Here is a 25,733-nt window from a genome sequence, read left to right as displayed (position 1 = left end):
GACATCAAAAATCCTTTAGCCTTTACTATGAATTCAATCTTTAAGTTTTTTTTTTTTTCTCCAAACCTTTCTTTCTCTCCATGTCTCCACAGTACAGATGTATTGTCATTATTTTGATCCATTGTAAAGTTCAATCTTTACTGGCAACTCAGAATTAATCTTCTTATTGGCTACTTGTCAAGGTTATGAAATAATTTCAGAGCTGTCTCTTTTCCTTCAATGATGTTTTCTATTAAGAATTAGTAAGATCCTATCTTTGTATTGCAAAGAGTAATTGTCTTCAGCTCTGAACAAATCTCTAGCATTACCCAATTCCATCCTTTACTCTTCAGGTCTAATATTGATCATTTTAGGTGGTTTGTGGTCCTTCCTTAAGCTTTTTTTTTTATTTTATTAATAAAGCTGCCATATATTTCCATTAAAACAAGGCCATGAATATATGTTACTATAGTAACATATGTTATCTAAAAATGAGGATGATTTGAGCTGTTCTAGATTACTTATCCCGCAGCATATCAGTGTCCTGAATTCAGTTCCAAAATATATTACAAAATTCAGAGTTAGTTTTAAGATGTTTAACTATCATCTAATAAACTGAACATGGTTCAGAAATCTATTTAATTTCACTCATTTCAAATCCCTTTTCTTCAGCATTTTACAGTAAATGCCTTCATTTTCACACTTTACTTCTTCTATAATCATTCTACCTCTTCTAAAATTTCCTGTTTTGTTGAAGAAACACTTTTCCCCCTTAATTAATTATAGCATGATTTTACTGTAAAGTTGAAAGCTCACATTGTTTCTAAATTCATATTGAAGTTATGGTTTTTTTAAGTTCTTTATCTATCCAAAAAGATTTAAATTGTATTTTTCCATTCTTAGATAGGACTGTAATTAAAATCATGCATAAGTTTGTTTTATTCTTATTTATAGGAGTCTGGCCTACACCACCTATCCTATGTCTAACCAAAAAGCAGAAGAATTTTGTTGATAAAATTTGCCTAGGCAAAGATGGTATTTTTGATTGCATTATTGAATTATGGACAGTAATGTACTACACATAAATGTCTGCCTTTACCAGATACATAATTAGCAATGATAAGTAAGTTTTTTACATGAGATTATATTTCTCTGGTCTAGACACATTTTTCTTTACCAGTTTCATATGTGTTGCATCTGTCTAGCAAGGCAGAATGACTGCCTCAAGAGTTTGTGACTGGATTTTTGATGAGTAGGTGGCATTACACAAACAAAGATTAATATTCAAGAAACAGCTAGTGATGTTTGCAGATAGTGAAATGTGTGTTTAATGAATAACTCCCAAGAAAATGAAAATTGAAGTCCTAATGTCCTAATGATACTTACAACTGCTGGAAATTTTCAGTGGGCAAAGAAGCTGCCCAGATTAAATGAAACCTGTGAAATTGCTGTTGTGTAAAGTCTGTCATAAATACTCAAATACATATGTGTATGTATGTCTGGGCATACTGGTAAAACACAGGACTTGCAATCAAGGGTACAAGGGGACTCTAAAATGTGTGTAAGTTACTCAGTAGAGACTTCTGTTATTGGTGCCTTGGTGTCACAGAACTCTGGAAACGTGGCTCTAAAATAGGAAAACTTTTCCTTACCTCAAGGTTAGTGGCTGAATTTTTAAAATGTACAATCTCCACACTCTTTTCATATATCAGTAGTCCCTAACATGTCCATGTGAATACATAGACTGATCTAAAGGTGCACCACCTAGCTCCATTTGAAAATGTGATTTGAAAAAGAGATTAAGATAAATGCTATTAAAGATAAAAGGTAAATTAATGCACATTCTAATATTGGACTCAAGGTTGGGATTTTTTAAAATTTGTTTCATCTTGTAGTTCAAAAACATTTTTCTGAATACTAAACATAACTTTTGCACAAATGATCAAGGCAATCCATAACTGTCTTTCATGACACGTTTACAAAGCTTTCATGTTTATGCATGATTCTGGTAAAGAGGTTTGAACAGGAGGAGAAGGGAATTTTCAAACATTGGTGAGCTTCAGATAAATTTTTTCATTGATTTCCTTGTTCATGTAGCAAATTATTAAAATGGACTTTGAACAACATTGATATTTATCTTCCTATATTTAATTTATTAGATAAATGTAGTCAATATCAGCAAGAATCTGCTATCTTTCATAAACTTTCTCATAGACATCTATTATTTAAGAGGACAATTCTGCATTCATTGATCATATTGAATGGTATTTTTCTTTATTTTCAAGATTTCTGTTTATGTTTTAAAAAGAAATTTATTTACAGTTATGTGGAGTAAATAGCAGTCAAGAAATAGAAATGGATTATATGAAGACTACATCAATGTCAAACTTATGTTTTACTTCCCAGTCCTTTAGTGTGGCATGTTTATTAAAAAAAAAGGCTTTTTTTTTCTTCAAGAGTAAAGGTGTTTGACATGTTAGGTGACTAATTTCACCTGCTGCAAAATCTCTTGGTTCTCATATCATTCTTCAGATGATACAAAAATTCTCACAAATATTCCTGTAGCCTGAGAACTCACACTTCAGCTGGGCTACCAGGCAGCTATAAATCTTGGGTAAACACAGAGAATCGAGAATCCTTAAACACTGCTTAGAAAATATTTATTTGGGAAAAACAGGAAAACCTGACATACTTCTGTGTAGTCTTCTGCAGTCTGCCTGTGAGGTCAGCACATACAAGTATTGCTGAACTAGGATAGAAAGTGTGTCGGAAAATTAATCTCTTTTTCTTCTTATTAGCCGTAAATATGCCCTCCTACTTTAACAATCAGATTTATAATGCTAGAGTACAACACAAAGAAATTTACTATTTCTAGGATAATAACTGCTTAAGCCATATAGAACCTCATTGATGATGCACTACTTTAGCTTCAACCTAATAGATGCTTAAAGAGAGCTCTGAATTAGGATAATTCAATGCATGAAAGATTTCCCATGTCATGGAATATATAGGGTAGGGTAAGGCAAATATATCCATAGTTAAAATCAGGAGTAATGCCCAAGGAATACAGGACTTGTGGACTGACACTTCCAACTTAATAATATTCTCTAGGATAATTGTAAGAAATGACAGATTTTTCTTTTTTTCTTGCAGTATATGGAGATTGGTAGGCTGAAGTTCTCTCATTTGCCAAGTTTAACAGTTAAACACCTCAGCCTTCTCCTCATCCTTGGTGACAATGTTCCCCTCTGCATCCAGTAAAAATGAAGTTTTTCCTTGGCCCTCCTTTTGTTGTTAATGTATTTATAAAAATACTTTTTATTATCTTTCACAGCAGTGGCCAGATTGAGTTCTAGCTGAGCTTTTGCCTTTCTAATTTTCTCTCTACATGACCTAAGGACATTCTTGTACTCTCTCAAAGTTGCCTGTCCCTTGTCCCAGAGGTCATAAACTTTTTTCCCTGAATTATTGCCAAAGCTCCTTGTTCATCCAGGCTGGTCTTCATCTCTGCTGGCTTGTCTTTCAGCACAAGGACAGCCTGTTCCTCCACCTTTAAGGTGTCCTTCTTAAATTGTGTTCAGCTGTCCTGGTCCCCTGTGTTGTTAAGCACTGTTTCCCAGATGACTCTCTGAATCAGTGTCCAAAACAGGTCAAAGCTCACCCCGCAGAAGTCCAAAGTAGAGGTTTGGTTGATCCATTCCTTATTTCACCAACTGAGACTGAAAACTCTGCCATGTCATGGTCACTGCACCCCAGATGCCCTCTGGCCATCCACACCTCCACATCAGCCTTTTGTAAGCAGAAGGTCTAACAGGGCACCAGCCCTTGCTAGGCTCTCTTCCCAGCTGTGGAAGGAAGTTCTCTCTTCCACATACTCCAGGAACCTCCTAGACTGACTCCTCTCTGTTATGTTGAGTTTCCAGCCGACATACAGCAGCTTGAAGTCTCTCACAAGAACAAGGGCTAGGCAGAAGGAATAGGCAATGTGATTATAAAAGTCAGGAAGCATTATAGTATTTGAGAATAGCATAGTTATGTATTGATAAAAGAGACAGAGTTAGAGACAGAGTTATGTGTTGATGTCTAGAGACAGAAGATGCTTTATTAATTCATGTCTGCCGTTTCTTAATACTGCACTAATTGAATGTACTCTTAGGAGATCAGTGACGTGTCTAGATGTTGTTGCATTTGTAGGCTATTGAGCTCTGGACAGGCCATGAATGCTTTTTTCCTACTGGAATAATTCCAAAATGCAGTCCTGTCATCCTTTTAAAATACTGAAAATACCAAAAATTATGAAGAGCCATTCTTATGAAATCTGGGAAAAATAAAATAACTGTCATCTCTCTGGTTGCAGCACAAGTGCTTGTACTTGAGAATCCTTCTGATTTATGTCTTATTTACAGTATCCTTAGTGAAAGTGGATTACATATATGAAATTAGTCCTCAAGTAGAGTGGGATTTCTGACTGGGTACTTTCCAGAAAATCCTGTGACAATCTGAAATTCAGTCTTGCAAATCAAGATTTCATTATTTAATCTAACACCTAAGGCACTTAAATGAAATGAGGAAACTTCAAAAAAAAGCCTATTAAAATTGTCAAAAATATGTCCTAGAATATGAAGAGGAATAATTAAGGACCTAATTTGGTTTCTCAGGATATGTGTCAATATGGAAATATGACCTGACTGTAATCACTGATGCAGTTGCTGGTGGGTCGATGCCTGAAACAAAATTGTTAAGCAACAGTGGCTCTATTAATCTGCTGATAGCTTGTAAATGGGTGCAGAGAAGTTGGTATGATAGGACAGCAGGACTGATCCTCTTGCTGAATTCTTGTGACATTGAGCAAATAGAGATTTTTCTCAAGTGTTACCCACCAAAAAGCAATCTGTTGTAAATTTTCTGGCTTTGTTGGCTACTTTTGGAAGGTTGATCACACACAAGACCAGTTGGTATTGACCTATTTTGTGGCTACTGTAAAATTAAAACAGGTTAATAGAGTCTATGATTGCTTCTTATTTAAAAATTATTTTAATTGCTATTGCAAAATATTATTTTAAAGTTGGGGTTTTTTCAGGATAAAATTTTATGGGCTTGGTTTTTTTGAAAGGCTGAGAATTGTAATGAAAAAGATACATTAATATACAGGATAGCAGGCTTGCAAAGATATTAAATGACATGTTTTCATAAACCCACACAAATTACAGGTATAGAAGGTCTATTAATTTTCAGTTAGCTGAATTCCCTATGTATGGCAGCATTGTTCCCCTGTCGTGTATTTTTCTGAGCTTTGTTAGGCTCCATTTTAAAAGACCCCTGCAACTAGACTTTTACAGCTGCCTTGGGAGATTTCCAAGGTCATGAGATGGGAAATTTCAGGACACTGTGTTTATCTATAGCAATGTTAATGGAACTAATGATGTATCCAGTATGTTCTTTAAGGTTAGTTATTCAATTGTTGACATATTCATAAGAACTAAAGTAGGCAGTTATTCTGGATACACTTGAGGTTTATACAAGAGAGGGGCAAAAGATCAAGATATTCATGGGATCTTGCAATCTTTTTAATTTTTCGTAATAATTATTTTTTGCTCATATTTTAAAATATCTAGTCTTTCTAATACAGCTACTATAGGCATAACATTAGCATATCACTTCTTTTTTTCCTCCAGGAAAATTGATGATTCTGCCCAGTGCATACAGAAATAGAAATGGGCTGTGTCAATAGTTAGGGCAGTCCTCAGTAACTGGGGACAATAAGTTTAAATATCTCACATATCTGGTATTATTTTAGCAATCTACTTTTCTCATCAATCACCCAGGTGTGTCTAAACTGTTGTAAAATTGACATTTACCTATGTATTTACCAAGGTATTTACCTTGGCTGGATAATTCCTCCTGAGCTATTCTCATTCATTTGGCAGCCCACAAACAGCCTGAGTTGGAAAATTTAGAAGTTGTTCATACAGAATTCCTGACATCCAACATCTTTATTCAGTATGCAGAAGTACAGTTAGTTACTGTGTATAGGCTGTGGACAGGCTGGACCTGAGTCTCAAAGACACAGTAAAAGCCTGAAAATTGCCAGTGTCTGAAACAGAATTGCAAAAGAACCTGGATTGCTATTAGATACCAATTAATAAATAGTTTGTGGAAGTTCAGGACACAAGGTAGAGTGCTGGGCTTGGCTGAGTGTATTTTAGGGAGCCTGCAAGACCAGGGTTTGGTTGGATCACTGGTATTACTGGAGAAACTCAGATTTGTGCAAGTGTCACTGGTTTCTTTACTGTGCTTGAGGCTTTTCCCATTTGGCAATTCTGTTTACCAGTCCCCTGGAGAAAGAAACTTCACCCCAGGTTATCAACAGAAGGTTCAGTCATCTAAATCAATGTTTAAAACTTTGCATTGTTAGGAAATGTGAATCAGTTTTGGACTGCTATATATACAATATATTTCATGATAATGGAGCATGGGTTTCATGATAAGTATGAGAAAAAACAGCCACATAAAACTCTCATTTTTCTGCTTGCTAACTAATTATTTTCATTCAATATATACAGAACTTACGTACTTAATTGCAAAATGACAAAAGAATGAAGTTATTGAATTTAATTTATCCTGATTAAACCAGAGACATTGTAAGCTTTAAGTAACTTGTTTACAATAAATTTCATTTGTTTTGTAAAAAAGTTAATTTAAATACTCAAAAGACCTGGGTTTTTTTCCCATAAAGATTTTGAACATTGGGGTAGGAAAAAGAAAATAATCAGGAAAGTAAATAGTCTTGCAGAAGAGGTATTAGTTAGATTTTTTTTTTTTTTTTATTCCTACACATCAGTGAAACAGAGCAAATTATTTAATCTTGTGTCACAGAGCTTCTTTGTAAGACAGGGATAATGTTTCATTCTTTTTTCTCACATTTTTGGGCTTTTTTTCATCGTATACATTTGTATTACAAACATATAGAAACAAATGTACATGTAATACAGTACATTTGTATTACATTACCTTGGGACAACATTATCTCTTGTTATATATATGTGGATTAAGAAATGGAGAAAAAAATTGATTTTGTCTGGGGCAGGTGGTGCCTACATCAGTATTGAAAAGCAAAGGCAAATTACCATGAAGAATGTTTTGCATATAAGGCATTGAGTATAAAAGTTAAAAATCTGTAGACAACCCTACAAAAGAAGTTTTGAAGAAGAAGCCCTTGCCCTTCTTTGTTGAATTTCTGCCTGAGATGGTGCCTTTGAAACAAAAAAAATATTTTTCACAAGGATCGCTTTCTTTCACTGAGTTTTGTATAGAGTTGAGATTAAAAATTCTGCTTTTTTTAAGAGCAATTTCACTTATGTTATATCTGATGTTCAAACATCTCTGTTTGTGTGCCAGAATTATTAAAGATACTGGCTTAGATCTGGAGGTTTTGTATTTGGTACAAAACATTTTGTTTTACAGAAAGTATCGCAAGTTTCTTTTTTTTTTTTAACTAATACCTCAGTGAAAGAGCTGGAAATCTCTGTTTTTCATCCTGATCTGAGTGGAGGAGGGGTTTGATTATTTTTTGAAGTAGGAATGTATACTACGGCCCAACCAAATTTCTCAAATAAGTCAAGTATTTTACTAGAAGATAAAGTATTTGTATTAACTGATACTTAGGAAAAACTGTAGGAGGGGTGACTATGAGGTGAAGAAAAAGAAGATAACTGATTTTTTATGAGAGCTTTGCCTTTTGTTTATGTTAGTTTAGAGATAGCTCTTATACACACATATACTCCTTCTCTGCATTGTCTTTTGTTTGCTGTCTGTTTAACTGAATTAACTAATTCTTCAGGATTTACCATGAGTTGCTGCTGAGGTGGCAGATTATTTGGTATTGCCACATGCTGTAAGGCTCATGCATGACCAAGTCTAGCAAAAGGAGGAGGGGGAGACCTTTCTGACAACTGTGGCTCCTTCACAACCTAAATACACAGATGTTGCAAAGTCTCCTCAGCAGCCATGTCATCATTACCAATGTTTATTATTTGAATAAGAGCACTGACATTCATTTTGAAATTCCCAACTTATTTTAGATACATTACAACACCACAGCTCTGCCTGGAGCTGATTTGTGTTTCTGTGCAGTGCTGTGAAACAATTTTTGGTAAAGGAAGGAGAAGACTTTGAAAATGTGAAGAATGTGACAATTTAAATTCTTGAAAAATTCCATTTCCTTGATCACAGAGGAGGAGAAAAAGCAAACTGCCAGTAATTTAAATATGATAATTTCTGTCATAAGTTGACAGCAGATGTGAACAAAAGAGACAGGAAATAGATGAAGACAGAGGAAAATAGAGAGCACAGAAGCCAGTGTATGCAGAGCTGGATAATGTCTGTTGAAACAATGTGACTTTGCCTGTTTTCTATAAATGCTCTTCAGCTAAATTAATCTATGTCAGATTTTTTTGGCAGACAATGCTCTTTTTAACTTGGCTTATGAATGAACACTGGATCAGAAAAGATTTTTTTTCTCATCCCCAAAGTAAGATTTAATCATTTTTCTCCTTAAACATACATATTTCTACAAACGTGTGCTACAAAAACTAGTTAAAGAGAGGCAAAAAGAAGGAAATTGCTGAGGGAAACAGCAACACTAAGCTTGCTAGGCCAAATACTCTTTATTTCCTACTTAGGATGCCAGGTATAAAGTACCATGGGCTATAACAAAGATACATCTGTAAGTGGATGTGTGTCGGCATATCCTTGCAGTATACAATTAAGTTCCTAAAAAACCCTGCATGCTTTGGTGAAGACAACTTTTAATCTCTTTTATATAAACAAAAAGTCAGAGGGAACTGGCAGGTTTTTATTGTTATTCTTGTTAAGTATTATCATTATTTTATAGCAAAGTGGCGGGGGAGAGCCGTAGTTATAACTAGTACTTGTTTATTAAAGCATTAATCATAAAAAAATTACTCCTTCTGTCATTTGGTCCTGGTTTAAATTCTGAACTCATGTTTCTAATGCAGCAAATCCTATAATAGTCTGCGATAAAGGCTTGGTATATTCTCCTCCCTCGGAAAATACAGACGTTCATTTTTAAACAAGTTACCGTGCAAGTTACACCTACGGAGCAAATCATGTTTGTTTTTGAGGAAGAGAGGGGGCAGGAGAGAATTTGTGCCTAACTTTGTAGAGCATTAATGCATGTGATTAACACTTCCATTTTTCTCCTGGTCTTTCACTTCCTGCATTTCCATGGCCTCTTCCTCACATCTCCAGTCTGCACTGGTCTTAGCAGCTGTTTCTACTGCTGCTGGCAACAGCTGCCAGCGTCAGACGAGTCTCACTTCTGGGTGCCTTTGGAGGGGAGCTTACGAAAGGAACAACCTTCAGACCTCTTGGCCAACTGTTTGATCAGCAAAGACGAAAACAAAGAAAAGACAACCAAAGTTCCTTTTTTGTAATTGACATTGAATTGGCCAAAGTTATTAGAGAAAAGGCCCATTTTATGGAATGTATGGCTATTCTGATCTCAGCACTGCCATTAATCTAGTCTTTTACTGTCAGAAAATTTCCATGGATCATACATATGTTTCTGTCATGATTTAATCCCGGAGAGTAGCCAAGCTCCACACAGCCACTTGCTCTCTTCCCCACCAATGGGACTGAGGAGAGAGTTTGAAATGTAAAACCCAGAAAACTCATGGGTTAAGATAAAAAGAGTTTATTAAGGAAAGAAGAAGCAAAGTGAAAACAAGGGGTTAATTCAGTGCTTCCCAGGCTCTTGCAGGTGTTCAGCCATCTCCAGCAGAGCAGGGCCTCATGACATATAACAGTGACTTTGAAAGACAAACACCATCACTCCAAACATCCCCCTCTTCCTCATTCTTCCCCCCAGTGTGTATACTGAGCGTGATGTCACACAGTCTGGAATGTCCCTCTGGTCAGTTTGGGTCACCTGTCCTGGCTGTGTCTCCTCCCAATCTCCCATGCATCCCCAGCTTCCTGTCCAGCATGCAAAAAACATTTCTGTATTATCAAACCTGTGTTCAGCACAAGTACAAAACACCAGCCCCACACTAGCTACTGTGAAGAAAATTAACTCTACTCCAGCCCAAACCAGCACAGTTTTGAAATAATTTATTTTGAAAATCCAAACAAAGCACATGTACCACTGGCGTGAAAGCCAGCTCATGGATGTAAAGCAGCTGGAAATTTCTGCTGTAAGTAAGGGTCATACTTCATTTTCAAATAAGAATGTCTCACTGGAGATTTTATTTCAACATGTTTCTGATGACAATATCGGAACAGGCTGTAGACTTACAAGAAGACTTAGCTGCCACTGAAAAATAGATTCAAAGTAAACTGTTTGCAACTGTACATGTTTTGCACTTGTCTAGACCCCAGCCAGTTGAAACTTTTTTATGAGTATCAGTGGGTCTTGTGTTAAAAGTATACTCTGCACTTACTGCCATATTTTCTAATTTCCTAGGTGTTTTATAGTCATGTCCAATAGTAGGATATTTAAAGTGGAAAATAAATGGTTTTTTAAGGTATTCTCATTTTGACTCATTAGTAATATCTATAATTCTGTCGTTTCAAGATTATACACACCAAATATTTCCAGAGGACAGACTTCCCTGTATTTTTGCTTTATAATTCTGAAATTTACTTATATGATCATTTTGGAAGATGCTAAGAAGCTCGCTTAAAAGCACTGGGCCTGTAGAACATGTGTATATTTTAGGTTCTTTCTATTCCCCTGCCTTTACCTTCCCATAGAGCTACCAGAGCTATCCACTATTTGAATTATAGTCACAACTGTCATAAATGTTTAGAAACAAACTGTAACACATTATAATGAATCAATCTTGTCCACGGTGTTTATAAAAGTAAATTTTGTATGGTTTTAGATGTAACTCCAAGTACTCATTTTCTGCTGGAATAGCTGTGCTTAGATGACAAGTATATAAATGCAAAACCATAGGAGAAAGAAAATCCAGAATTCCCCCAACATTGCTGTGTCATACTCAACCCATTGAAAATTGGCAAAACAGGCCAAGAGTTATTGACTAACAAACTATCCTTCGTGCTGCTAGCATGGATCGTCTGTTTTTAACTCAGAAGTGTACTTTTTCATTTTAGTTTAAAAAAAAATAAACAAAACTCTGGAAATGGGGAAAGGTTTGAAGCTGAATCAAGATCTTCAAATCTCCTGACAGGAGATTATCTCCCACATTCACATTAAGGAATTGCACATTCTTAGAAGTGTAATGACTAAGGATGTTTAATTTGCTGTTAGCAGTGCCAGGAGTACATGTGCATGTTCCATATGACTGCAGTCAGAAAAAGAAGAGCATCAGAATTCAAACTGTTATCCAGATTAAATTCTTTTTACTTTTCATTTGAGTCAAGATCCAGATTTTCCATCAAAATGCAAGGTTCATTGCACTTTCTCAATGCTAGACCTGAGTAGCTTTATCATAACCAACCTCATTAATTCAGCAGGAGCAACTTCTCCCAAAGCATGATATTTCTATGGAAACCTGGAGCAAGTTCCTCCTTCTGGCTTAGACGTGCTTTTCTGAAGCCCTGAGTGAACTGGTGATTTCTAGGGCGCAGTAACAATAAGAACAAATGTAACATTGCAAAGATATAAACTACATGAAGAGTGACTGAGCATGATCCAGACTGTAAGCCTGACATTAGTATGTGAAACTGAAATGGTTTCCCAATTACCATGTCTTAAGAGAATGAAATTAAGCAATGAGGACTTTGGTTGGTTCCTGATTTTCTATACTGCAAAGTAGATCATAAGTCCTTAGCAAATGAGCTACAATAATTGCCAGCCTTCTGTAATAAATCAACATTTAATTACCAGTTGGACAGGTCATAGTTTAAAAAGAAGTTGGCAGATTCAGAACAAGAAGGTTTACCAAGCTAACCTTGTTTTCTGTGTTGTTTAATCTAATCTAAACAATGTAGCATGTCAAGTTTTTCTAAACAGCTGGCTAAATTATCATGCACTGAACAACTTAAAAAAGCAATGTATAGAAATTATTTCAGTAAAAGTATTATTTAATGTTTTTTACTTCTACCAGTATTGATGTCAGTAAGAGTATTTGATTTCTATTTACATGCTTTGGAATCTGAGATGGGGCTTTATTATGTTTTTTTCATCAAACCAAAACAACATTAGTTACACCATCAAATTTTCAGAAAGGTTTTGTTTAAAAATCCATTTCCAGATGGTCTCTGTGATATGAAGGCAATCATGCATGAAACAACAGATTTACTATGGTAAATATGTTTATTTGCTTATTTATTTACTGTGGAATTTTAGGACAGATGCAAAGTTGTTGTTATTTTATAGTGTATTTTATTGTTGCAGTCGCTTTGTATCAGTGGTGAACAAGTAGAATATAAGGAATAAAATCATCATGTTCACATTTTTAGTAGGTCAGAAAATAAGTGTATCTCAAATTGTCTCTTTCAAAGGGATATTTTAGGGAATTTGGGAAAACACAGTAAGTCCTCAATAGAATTAATTTCATATTCAAATTACTTAGCTTTTTATTTATTAATTTTCGCATCAAATCCTTTGTGGTAATTATATTTAAAATAGATTTGTTTTAGATCATAATTTAGGTTTCTGGGTTTTGTTTTCCTCGTTTCTCACTAGAACAATAAATGATAGTTCTGTGGAGTGCTAATTTTAAAAGGTAGCATCCATTCACAGAGGCATTTCTTGACATGCTGGCCTTTCAAGAATTACAGCAGAGCAAATAGTTCTGGCAACTTTTCTTTAATGTGGACATGTTCTGTAAAACTAGTGTGCTCTATAAAATTAGTGTTTAGAATAAAACACTCAAAAAAAGATTTTTTTTTTTTTTGAGGGGGGTAGAGGAGGGGGTTTATCAGCAGATGTTGAATGGCCAACTGAAATTATGGATCCTCTGAATGAGAATAGGCTGTCTGAGGTGGCTTGGCCCCATCAGTCCCTAAGCAGAGCCCAGGCCACCAGCAGGGGTGCAGGTGTCAGCAGCTGCTCCTGTCACAGGCAGAACAGGGTGCTCAGCAGTGTTAAACTGACACTGTCACAAGGCCTTTAGCGGGAGTGAGCTGAGTGATTTATCACAATTCAGCTTATGAGTTGCATAGTTCAATCATCTATCTTCATAAAATGCTGGTGACAGCCTCCACTGTGCATCAGAATGTTGCTAACCCACGTATGATGCAAAGATAATACGCTTGCATGATTTATTGCCTGTGGGTCCTGTAATTACTAATTATGCATATGACAGACCACCTAATGCATAAAATGCAGCAGAAAACCTGCAATGAAAAATTATAATAGCAGTGCAGATCAAGTTCTTATTGAAAATAAACTTTACGGTAAGGAGGGAGATGAGATTTTCTGACCCCAAAAAACCCATATTTGCATTAGGAATTTTTAAAAAAACTGCAGAAAAGGAAAAAATCTACTAGATTTTAACCTCTCTATTTTCCATTGTGGTCTCACTTCTTATTTAAAAACTAATGGACTTATTAATAGGGGAGTGGACAGAAAATAAAAATTGCAAAAGACACCATAATTAAATATGATTCATGAAGTGTCACCTTATTCCTAAGTATCACAGACAGACTAAACTATTAATTTCCTGATCTTTTCAGATCAGACAAAATTTCTGGTAAAATTTATTTCTTCCTTTGCCTACTAGAACAAAGACAAAATTAAACAAATATAAAGACATGGGTGAAGTAAAAAGCAATAATAAAGTGGTTATTACAATTGTGTGGTCAGCAAAGAGATTAAAAAGCTTTTGAAGTGTGTGTTAGTACTGTAAGAAAACTGTTGAACTGTTAGAATCAATCGTTTTTCCCCTTAACAGAATGCCTGAAGGAAAAAGAAACAAATAAAAACAAAATTGTAATCTATGTACAACCTTCATACTTGAGTTAGAATCTTTGGCTTGAGTGCCTTCTTTAGAAATTTTTTAAAAATAAATTCTATTAAAAATTTACCTACTCTACAAACTGCTGGTTCTTCTATTCACACAAAGATCGATGCAGGAGTAGGGCTGAATTTCAGGGCAGAAGTTTGTTCTAACAACCTACTTGATACTCAGGAGTTACTAATTTAGGTTGATTCCCTCACTCTCAGAACAGATTCAGGAATTATGAGTGGGTACAGTACATGTAACCTGAGTTAGAAGCAATTTTTTTATCATGAAATCTAGTAGTAATGGTGACCAGGAAAAGTGAGGGCCTCTCCATTACAAGCATTTGGATTATCGCACGCTGGTAGGTGTGAAGGATACTGCAGATCATCTAATCCAGCTCCGTGAAAACTTAGGGTTTTCTGTATGTTGGCCTAAATGCTCATCTGGTACAGATAACTGGAAGTTCAGGTCTTCAGCAGAGGCATTTTTAATTAGCTCACCATTGTGATTTCCTCATCAGTGGCATTAACCCCAGCTGAACTCCCTGTACCAAAAGGAAAAAGACGTATTTGTTTGGCTCTTTACTCTTCTTATTATTATTTCTGAGACATATGATTTTAGAGTTGCAATTATAACATCACAGCTTGAGATCTCTCAATCCCTCTGATCCTGACTAGCAGATATTGTATCATGTGCATGTGGGTATGCATCAGTGTATTTCCCATGTCAGCTCTCCCAGTGTCCTATGAATTACATTGACAGGGCTGCTCTATTCCTGGCTCTCCTCTCTTACAGCCAGTGGATTCATTCTGCATTTCAAAGGTAGCTCCTCTAGGACCCAGCACTGTAACTGCTTAGCTCTGTTCTCGCTGCTGTGCTGAAAGATCCACTGCTGTGGCTATGTTTGAAAGAACTGCTTTTTCTCTCTTACTGGGTGGGAAGTTATTCCTCATTTTCCATGAGTCTGGGGAAACTCCACTGACATTCACAGTTCATCTAATGCTATATTAAGGAGCAGCAAAATAGGGCACTGTTTATTTGAAGAATAGGTGGTCTGATACCTTTTCAAAGGTGTGGGGTTGTAATTTAAACAATGTATTCCTCTTCAACAACCCCTTGTGAAAAATGCATGTGAGAAGGAATGCTGCCATATCAAACTGGCAGGGAAGCAGAGGAGCTGGAGGCATTTTCAAGTTTCTTCACTTCTTAGAATTTCTTTTATGCTGAAAGGCTGCTTTTATTAGATACTTTCTCATACATGAACACAGGAAATACACTCTTAAAGCCTAGGACAGAGTAATGGACAGAGTCAGAGTACAGGCTATCTTGGCACTAAGATCTAGCTTACATTTCCAACAGCAGTCTGTGAAAGGCAATATTCAGTAAATGTAAAGCAGTCATAAAATGCTAGCATTTTAAATTGCTTTATGGTTTTCTTGGAAGAGCACTCCCTAAGATCCAAATACTTTCATTGTGTCTGCCTTTGAGACAGAATATATTTTATGTTTACCTGCTACTGTGCTCTTAACAAAGAAGACAGAATGTACAATAATAATATTGTCCTGTACAGACAGGACAAGAGGACGTAGCCTCAACCTGTGCCAGGGGAGGTTCAGACTGTCTATCAGAAAGAATGTTTCCACTGAAACTGTGTTTAAACATTGGAACAGGCTGCCCAGGGAAATGGTGGTGTCATCATCTCTGGAAGCGTTCAAGGAACTGGAAATTGTACTTGATGCTTTGGTTTAATTGCTATGATGCTGCTCAGTTCAAGGCTGAACTCAGTGATCTTGGAGGCCTTTACCAGTTTTAATGATTCTATTATTCTATTAAAAAATTACTGGAGTTAAAAAAGTGGATCATTTGAAATTATCATTATTTTAAGACTTTATTGTTGTGCAATAATGTCAGAAACAAGTGCTCACTTTGAAAAATTAAAAAGGTTATTAAACCTTAACAAAAATACAGCAAAGGACTACATAAGGAAAAAGCTGCAGCACTGGGAACTGCCCGTGTGATACCACATGGCTGGTTCATCTTCAAGATGGATGCTCAGACTTTTATACCCCTGGGGGCTGCATCAGCCAGCCCTGGCCCCTCCCAGAGTCTGTCAGTCAGCTCTTCTTTGCCATTTATCAGTGGAGACTGCTTTCTTGTAACTGGATTGGAGATCAGGCGTTGCCAGGCTGCACCCCCTAAGCACCAAGCTTTTCCATTCCCGCCTGTCCCAGGTAAGGGACACCTGTGCAGCCTTCTCTCTACCTGTCCTGGGCACCCCAGCTGTCTGATGGCAACAATACCAGGGGGAAAGGGAACTATGAGGAGAACAGAGGGCATCTAAACTACAGTAACATAACTGTACGTCACTAAAGCTTTTCTTACTATTCACACAATATTCATTCCTTAATTGCAACAGCCAATCATTTCATTATCCATCTATAACAGCTAAGAACTTTATTGTTTATTTTTGTGTCTCAGCTTTCTGTTTTTGAAGAAACACCTACTTAACACAACAGAAACAGGTATCTGTGACAGCAAATACATGCAAATTATGGAGAAAATATTTTCTTCTTGGAGCAAGGAGCATATTGTACTTCTTCCTTGCAGAGTGCTATGGCAGGGTTTTATCACTTTTTCCTTAGGGGTCCTGATAGAAGGGAACAGGCTGTTTTCCCTTTGAATCAAGATCCCAATGTGTAAAGCAAATGCTTTCAACATTTTAGACCTGGCTCTGTCTTCAGTAGCAAGCAGTGCAGCACAATAGGAGTGAGCAACAGAGCAGAACAGTTCATGCTGAGACCTCAAAGTCCATGCAAAGTCATTTGCACATGAGTGGGAGTTTGTGCGTCTGGCCTTAGTTTCATGTGAAGAAAATACAGCCCTCAGGCATGGAGAATTAAACTAATACAAAAAAAGTCCACTATGAGGGGAGAAGTGCAAGATTTGCTCTATACACACACTTCAGCAACAAACTAAAACCACAATTCAGTTTGCATGTAAACCTTTACCTCCACCTCTGTAGGACCCTGGTTCATGCACAAAACTGTCTTCTGCTGTGCAGTTCTCTGCATTTGTTTTTTGGCTGCAGAACTGGTCTGCAGCAAGGTTAAGTCCAGCCTCAATGTGTCACTAACAGGATTTCAACCACCCTATGGAAAGTCATTCAAAGAAAATCAGTTTTCATATGTTTGGTTCTGGCAGTCGAATATTCCAGGTTAAAAAAAAAGGGCTTTAAATAAAATTTGTTTAATGTAGCTTGAGTTGAATTAAAAAGAGATCATGAAGAAACACTAATAAATTTGCTGTTGGTATTTGCTAGATAATGCCAACATTTATTAATTTGTTCTGGTAGGAGCAGTGGGTTTGATTTTCTACAGTTTATGCCTCTGGAATAGAGGCAGAGGTATGAGCAAATCCTTGTAAAAAGTGCTATATTTAATTTAGGAGAAAAAGTTGCAATGTTTCTCCTATTTGCTGCGAGGGACCTATGTACAATGAAGATAAAACTGTAAACAGAATTTTTGTATAATAGTATTAAGTTACAAAAGAGGGCTGCTATGCAAACTTCCTTTCAAAAACACTGGAGCCTAGAGCTTTCTGTATCTTCTAAGCAGGAGCATAATGAAAGTGTTGCAGGTGCTGATTTGAAAGTATTGCCAAATGAACAACATAAAAGCTGGTTTTGTGTACCTCAAGTTAAGTGATAAAGCTCAGTCACCTCTTCTCCCATCATATACTTCAAATTCTCAGTCATGCATTGATGACCATAAAACATGCATTGAAAAACTGTTTCAATATCTGAGACATATTTAGGCTTCACTTTGCCAGAGTATTTTAAGATGTGTACAACTTTTATACCCTTGAGTAATCTCCTACAAAAAAAATGTTTTTTAAATATTCTTGTTGATTCAGAGCCCAGGCTGGTAAGCTTGTCTCAAGCGTTTAAAATATCAAAACAATGTTACATTTGATTTTAGCTTTTGGTCAGGCAATGTCAATTTCCTTTTAGTTCAATGGAGTTTTTTCTGCTTTTTCTGTACCTGCTTTTTTCTTACCAACTAAACCCTCTGCACCAAGTTCTGTTCTGTTTGCAATTTAAGTATGCTGCTTACACCAAAGTGAAAGTGTTTAAGTTGGGAACTAGTGAAAAACTAGGGAAATACCAATAGTCTATGTTTCTAAATCTTCCCTGAATATTTCAGTAATGTGAAATTAAAAGTTACAGATTCACTTTCCTCCCTTGTCTGGAATATTTACTTATTTTAATTTTTTACATTGTTTAGCCAGCATGAATGTGCCAAAAATAAGAACTTTCTCTGTCATGGTTTTGTAGGCATCTGGACTTGATTAGTCCAAAGATAAGACAAAATACTGATGATTAGTTGCTCTATTATTTTCAAATTTAGGCCTTAAAATAATATATATACAATAAATATAAATTGTAATGATACAAAAGGGTTTCAAATTCAGAAAGCCCTTCTCAAATAAAGTTAAACAAAATATGACAGAATAATAGCCACAAACAAGTATCTTAGAGTTTCATAAGATGGAAAGTACTGGTTAGCTCACTTATCAAAATATTAAGATGCTTAGCATATAAAAATAATGATTCAGTGCAGTATGGTATCTGGTAGGTGATTAAAATTATAAAATGAAGTTAAAGATTTATAAGTATAATGATGTTTCTAAGGTGGTTTTCTTCTTATAACAGACAAGGGAAAGAAGAAAACAATTTACCAGAAAAAAAAAAAAAAAAAGGAGGTTTCTTTTGTAAAATGTGTATGTAGGATAAAGCAGAGTTAAATTGCCAGATTTGATTACAATTATTGACATTGCTTGACTCCTAATAATAGATCATATTTTGCATTAGTATGTTTCTAGTTTTAAGCAAAGAAAGTTGTTTTTATTCTAGGTGCTCTTAGATGTAGGTAAATGTCTTTAGGTCTCAATGATGATGATTGCCTGGGTATGGGGGATGATGTTGTAAGGTAATTATAGTGTTACCAGCTAAAAGGCAGATACAGCTAGATGCTGATCTGCAAATAGTTTTGGGGAGTTCAGAACAGTTAGCTAAATAATAAGTAATACCTAAGTTAACATTACAGTTATGCTAAATAATGACCATTTTGATTAGTAATGGTCAGTAACAGATAATGAGTGACCATTGCCTGTTTCTTAGTAAAGATCAATCCAGGAACCCTTCATGGAGGTGATTGCCATTGAGCAATGTCTTATGCAATTCCAGGGCCCAGACTGCATTTTGAAAACTAACATTTTCTGATGTGATATTGACTGGAATAGAGAAAGAGGACAGTGGCAAAAGTTGTGTTTGATCTCTAACAGCATTCTTTCTGCAAGCTGAAACAAATATCAATATTTTATTTTCCAAGTGTATGTATTTTCATGTCTAAGGCAAAATTTAACAATTTAATTTTATTTTTTAAATGAGAATAAAGAATGCGTGAAGAAGAGAGAGGAGAGAAAAATCCTGTGTTTGAAAAGCTAAATTTTTTTCAGAAGTTGCACAAGATTCTACAAGCATCTAAACTTAGAATTTGTATATGTCATTCAAGTGTAAACATTATTTCATCTGTTTTTATTAATTTTCAGGAAGAGAACAAAAAGAAATCTTTATGAATTTGACCATTATTTGCCAGGTTTATGTTTCATAACATTAAAATCACTAGTTGCCAAGCCTTTTATAAGGATATGTTTGAATATTATAAAGACTCTGCAGCACTGTAGATTTATGTATTTATTGTATTTTCTGTTTCCTGCACAGCAGTATTAACTCTGGAAACAAGAAAATTACCTGCTCTTTCAAAAATGTGTCCTGTACATAGAAGGCTAGAGATGCATACGAAGCTGTATTCTCATTTTTTCTCTTCTGGAGAATATTATTTTATGTTTAACTTTCAGAGCAAAACCAGTATAAATTAGATATCACCAACAGGCAAAACTGGAACATTTTTCCAACTACTCGCCTTAAAAAAGAACTCTGAGCTTAAACATGAGGACAAAATTTAAAATAGCTGTTTTGTTTCTGTTGGAGTACAAGGTTTTCTATCATCAAAATACCTTCAAGGACTGCATTTTACACTAGCTTATATTACTGCTCATTGGAATAGCCAAAAAAATGGATAAAAATTAAAATAAAAACATATTTTCTGAATCAAAAGTCCTAAAAAAAATTATATACTTAGATAGCTTATTGAAGAAACTATCTAAAATATTATTTTTGGAGGAGCTGTGATTTTGCTTTTCCAATTTAAAATTACAGTTAACTAAATACAAAAAAAGCACAGATCATGTAATTACATCTGGTGATTATATTTTATCTTTTTCTGATTGAATATTCATGGCATATACTGCTGTATATTTGAACACAGCTGAATGTTTCAAACCAAACATTGTTGGCTTTTTTTCTAATAGTCAGAAATACTAATGTAAAGATATACTGAGTTGGTGAGGGATTGGCCAGGAATAACAATTATGAGCATGCTGAAATGTGGTTCTGTCTGGCTAAAGTGAAAACAATAATAAACCTTTCCCTCTGTCTTCAGGCTGAGTATTGAGGGCTTCATCTCCTAGTAGAATATGCAAGAAATTACAATACAGGGTATTTACTACAGCAGTGGGAACTAACAACCCATATGCAGCTGCATAGCCTTGCATTGCTCCAGTGCTTCATGGAGATAATTATAATATTCTTTCCTTGTATTCTTCTTTACATTTAAACTAAATTTTGGATTGCAGTCCTATATCAAAATTAAGAAAAGGTTCTGATGGGGCAGATGTTCTGGTGTTAACTTCAGAAGAATTTTGTCCAGGTGCATCAGTAGATTGTATAAGCTAGCACTCATTGGTAGTCACTGCATGGGTCAGTACCTTTGAAAGGAAGATTTGATCACACAAGGCTACCCATAGAAGAATTTGAGACTTTTGCTGCTATAGTTTTCCCTGAGGCAAAACTCAACCAGATGTTATCTTTCTGAATTCTCCATTATGTATTAAACCCTTGTACTTTTTTAGTATTCGTTAATCTAGTTCTTCCTCCGTGTCTGTAATAAGCAAAACATCTGTTTCTTCTTGTTCAATCAAAGTGCCTAACTCAAGAGTCCTACTTTTTAAATAATGTCATTTAAATAGAAAACCTACATAGAGAGAATGCATTTCATTAAGATATTTAATCTGCATATGAAACCATCTTTTCCAGAGCTCAGTAGGGAATTTGTGGTGACAGCAATATGCATTTCTTTTTTTTTTTTTTCTCTCAACTTGCATACTAAAAAAAGAGTAAGAAGAAAAGGAATGCAAATAAATATATGTATCCGCTCAGATGAGGAAATTAAACTGCAATGAGAAGCTATCATTGTGCATTTGGGATGTAGGTCATCCTAAACTTTCCAGCTAAGAATTCTTTTATTGTAAGGAGACATGATCTACTCTTATTAATGAGTCTTAGTTTACAGAAAGATGTCAGCAAGCAAAAATAATCCTTATATACATGAGGTTTGTAATAAAATATTACAATAGAAACAGGTCATGCAGCTATGCAAATGTATCCCCATATATATATATATAATACATCATATATCCCAATAATAATTTAAGTTCCTGACACAAATCATAGTGCCATTTATAAAGGAGGGTTAACACTACTGCTGCTAATACACAGAAATAAAAAATCAGATAAAAACAGTGACAGAGATAAAAGATGCTTTTAGTGTTTTGACTGGGGAGCAAAATTCTGTAAAGAAAATAGTATTTGCTGAGTAGTAATGAGCAATCCTCCTTAGCACTCATCAGTAAACTCTGCAGGAAAAAAATGTACCAGTAAGTTTTCTAAGCAAACATAAAATTGTACAAGAATTTTTGAGACAACTTTGAGCCAGAACAGTTGGGAATATTACTGTCATACTGCAAAGCTCCATGAGGATGGGTAATACCTTTAGCTAAGTAAACAGCCTTAATTAATGATTATTTTGTATCAATACACTGAAGAGTTCATAAAGCAGAAACAGTGTCATCTTTCAGGGACTGACAGGAATGATGCTAACTTGTAGGGGCAGATATTTTTAATACATCAAAACAGCAATGCTCCTCCAAACATGCCTCTAGCAAGCAGCTTACAGACAGCAGTGTGTCCCCTTGCTAAATCTTGCTAAATGCTGTGCACACAGAGAGAATGCATGAAATCACTTTTGCTCTTAACCTGCAGCTCTCCTCATTCTCTCATTTCCTGATCTGCTCAGGAGAACCACCTGTCTGCTCATCCACCTTCCCTCCACCTGCTTTTTGCCTTGAGTCATTGGAATGTTCAGTTTCTCAGCGTGCTGCTGGTGAGCTTGGGGGGTTTTCCCTTCACTGCACATGGGGACTGAAGAGTACAAACACAAAATACAAAAGTACAGATTAAAATAACTGAAGTATTTTGCATCTCATGCCATATTTTAAAACTTTTCTCATTAGTACTTTCAGTTCATTCTTTTATGGAGGAGTATCATCAAGAGATGAGGATGGTGAGCTTAGCCTTATTATATGAAATACAGTGAATTTCCAACTTCATAGCGCAGTCATCTGTCTCTAGCTCCATCAGTTGTCATGGTGGGTTCTCTCACCCACTCCTCAACAGGGCAAGGACTGAGAAGTTCATGGACTGAGATACAGACAGGGAGATCATGTACCAATTACAGTCGCAAGCAAAACAGACTCAGCTTGTGAAAATTAATTTAATTCGTTGCCAATTAAAATAGATCTAGGTAGTGAGAAACAAAGGCAATCATTAAAACAACACTTTTCTTCCTTCTTCTTCTTGAAACTCAGCTTTATCAGTCAGAACTCTTCCACGTCCTGTTCCTGAGCAGCACAGGAGGGGATGCAGGGGTAAGACCAGGACTCTGCTTCTCCTGCTCTCCTGAGCTGTTGCTCTGCTCTGGTGCCCAGAGCCCCTCTCTTCCCTGCTCCCACTCTCCCTTGGAGCTGGCAGGGACATTTCTGTCCTGTTTTCCCTCACCTCCCCCTGCCTGGGGCTGAGGGGCTTGGCTGTGCTCAGCTGTGCACCTTCTTGTTCTCATACACCACTTGGTTCCTGCAATGTCTTCCTTTCTAGTGAGTGTTTTAGATAAACCTCCCTTTGTGATGAGCAGCTCATGCCGCTGCTTTTGTGCCCCATGTTTTATTAGGGGCCAACTCTTGCCAACTCATAATTTTTTTCCAGCAGTCCCTAGTCATTGTTATTCAGTTCAAGGTAATACTGAATACCTTGATAAAAATATAAAATAGATTTTTTTTAATATTAGGTCATCTCAGGCTGAAAAATTGGGGTTTTAAGTATGTTCCGATAAGCTTCAGTTGTAGTAGCACATGCTGTAACAAATTTGGTTTTGAAGTCCATAAATAACTGTGTATTTTTCTTTCTTCATTTATTATCAGTAAAGAATAATTTTATCTATGTTATAATTATATGTTTTTCAGTTTCTTCTTTTACAGGAGTAATGAAAATAGAGAAAGAGCTTACAAACAAAGAAAAAGTCCATCGTATTTGGTATATTAGGTCTTTCTTCTGTTCTTACTCTAGATTGAATAAGCTTACAAGCTTCAGTAGTAACATTTCTTACTGATACATATTCAAGAGGCTTCTGCCACTTTTATTCATAATAATAAATTTTCTGAGAATATTATGAGAAGAGCCCCCTATTTTATTTCACAACTTGATTTCATATTTTAAAGATGTGAAAATACTAAAGGAAAAAAATATTCATCCAATGTTTTGGTATATCTCTTTGCTGTGACTGTTGTTTGTTCGAAGAAGGTAACATTCTTTTGGATATTTTGAGAAGTTATGTTGCATTATACTTCTGCTGACATTTTCCACTTAATTTTAGAAGCAGCTTATTACATTGCATTGTGCTTTATTTTGGCAAATGACATTTTGCTAAGGTGACTTTATCTAGGTGGAGAAAATATTGCTTGTCAGAGGCGCCAAAACTTGCAGTTTGCTTTTACTTCAGCATTCGCTGCTCACTTGCTGACCCAGCATAACCTGTCTGCAGGTTAGTAGTTAAATTAGTAGAACAAACCAGCACCCTTTGGCAGTTCTTAATGTGCCAAGCAAACTGGCTTTCTGCCAGCTGCTGGAGACAACATTAGAAGTATACAACTTCTGTGGGTTTTAAAAGATCTGAATGAATTAACAATTTCATCTGCTTTACTGCTGCCAGTATTTGGAGGATGGTGCTCCCATAAGATTGTGAGGTTTTGAGACATTTCCTGGTTTTGAAGTTCCTCTGTGATAATGTCTTCCTCTTCTCTGAGTAGCCCTACATCCCAATTAGCTGTGAATTCACCACCTACGTGAGCCTTTTCCCCTCCTATTTTTACTTTCCTTTTTCTTGGAAATATCTATAACAATATCTGTCTAACATGAGCATAATGTGCCCTTTGGCACTCTTACTCACTATGGTTAAATGGATGAATCGATATCTTTTCCTTCTGAGCTTAATCATGGAAACAATTAAGACATATTCTTTATTAGTAAAATGCAGAATATGGCCTTTTGATAGGAAAGGTGAGTGATAACATCTGTAGTTAGATACTGTTATGCCTGTGAGCCTGGACACTTCAGTAATTCCAAGACTTGTATTTATGATATAATGTGGATTTCTTTGTAATTGTCACTTTAATAACAATACCTCATTATCCTACTAAAATTATTTCATTTCTGCAGTAACCTTTATGAAACCCTATATAATGAGCCTGTGAAAGAGACACACAAAACACTTAGAGATAATTAATATTGGAGTAAGTAAAATGTTGTAATGTTTTTTTGTTCTTCACAGGCTCTGGTCTCAATGATGGGCAGTGGCATGAAGTTCGGTTCCTGGCTAAGGAAAACTTTGCTGTCCTCACCATTGATGGTGATGAAGCTTCAGCTGTTCGAACCAACAGCCCTCTACAAGTCAAGACGGGAGAAAAATATTTCTTTGGAGGTAAAAAAATGTCAAATACATGCCTAAAGTGCTGTTGTCTTTTAATGTATATAACAGGTGAAATGGGGTTCAGGATGTAATTCATTTATGAGTATCTTAATATGGGGTAAAAGCCCATAGGTGTACAATACTAAACATAATTTCACTTTCACTCTAACTTGGAATGATTTCTCAGATCTCTGAATATTTCAGAGAAAGGGGACTCAATAATTTAAACAAAAGGCACCAAGTGGAGAAATAAAATTTTTAAGTTTGAAATCCTGAAGAGAAAAAAAGAAATCACTGTTCAGGACAGGCCCTGATGTTTTTGCTGGCTTTTAAGCTCTATCATGATTGTGGATAGTTGAGAGGCTCTCATAGTTTGAAGCCTTAGACTGTTCAGTATTTTTGTTTGTTGACAGTCCATGCATTAAAAAAGAAGTGCCTTTGATATTTATTGTGCCTTTGATATTTATTGTGCTTGGTTTTTTATGTTAGCATTATGAAAATCAGAAAAGGCCATCAGAACTCTTGGATTTTTAAAACTTTAAATTTCTATATTAAAAAGTGTCTTTTTGTGTTAAAAATATTTTTGATCAAAAAACCAGCAGGTTGCACTTTTGGGGTGTGCCACACATTTCAAAATCCATGGAACACAAATTCTTCAGACAGAGAGCATAAATTTTAAAAGCAGAATTTATCAGTGTTAAGAATTGATTTCTTTAAAACTTACAAGGCGCACATCTAATAAAAATAAAATATAAATGTGATACTATAAATAGTCATAATATTACCCAAGGAATGGAAAATTTTGTGTTACATGAAGTAACAAGAAAGGGAAAACAGTAAT

At 35.7% G+C, this 25,733-nt stretch overlaps 1 protein-coding gene across 1 annotated transcript in view; it reads left to right on the top strand.

Moving 5' to 3' along the window:
• CNTNAP2 (contactin associated protein 2) overlaps nt 1-25,733 on the top strand; it is a 1,031,263-nt gene that overhangs the window by 541,374 nt on the left and 464,156 nt on the right. The window contains exon 9 of the mRNA XM_064704986.1: nt 24,755-24,904. Within this exon, the coding sequence (XP_064561056.1) occupies nt 24,755-24,904 (150 nt within the window). The remainder of the gene's footprint in view (nt 1-24,754; nt 24,905-25,733) is intronic.

Source organism: Zonotrichia leucophrys, chromosome 2, assembly GCF_028769735.1.
Source record: "Zonotrichia leucophrys gambelii isolate GWCS_2022_RI chromosome 2, RI_Zleu_2.0, whole genome shotgun sequence".
NCBI lineage: Eukaryota > Metazoa > Chordata > Aves > Passeriformes > Passerellidae > Zonotrichia > Zonotrichia leucophrys.
This window is presented reverse-complemented; position numbering and strand designations above follow the sequence as displayed.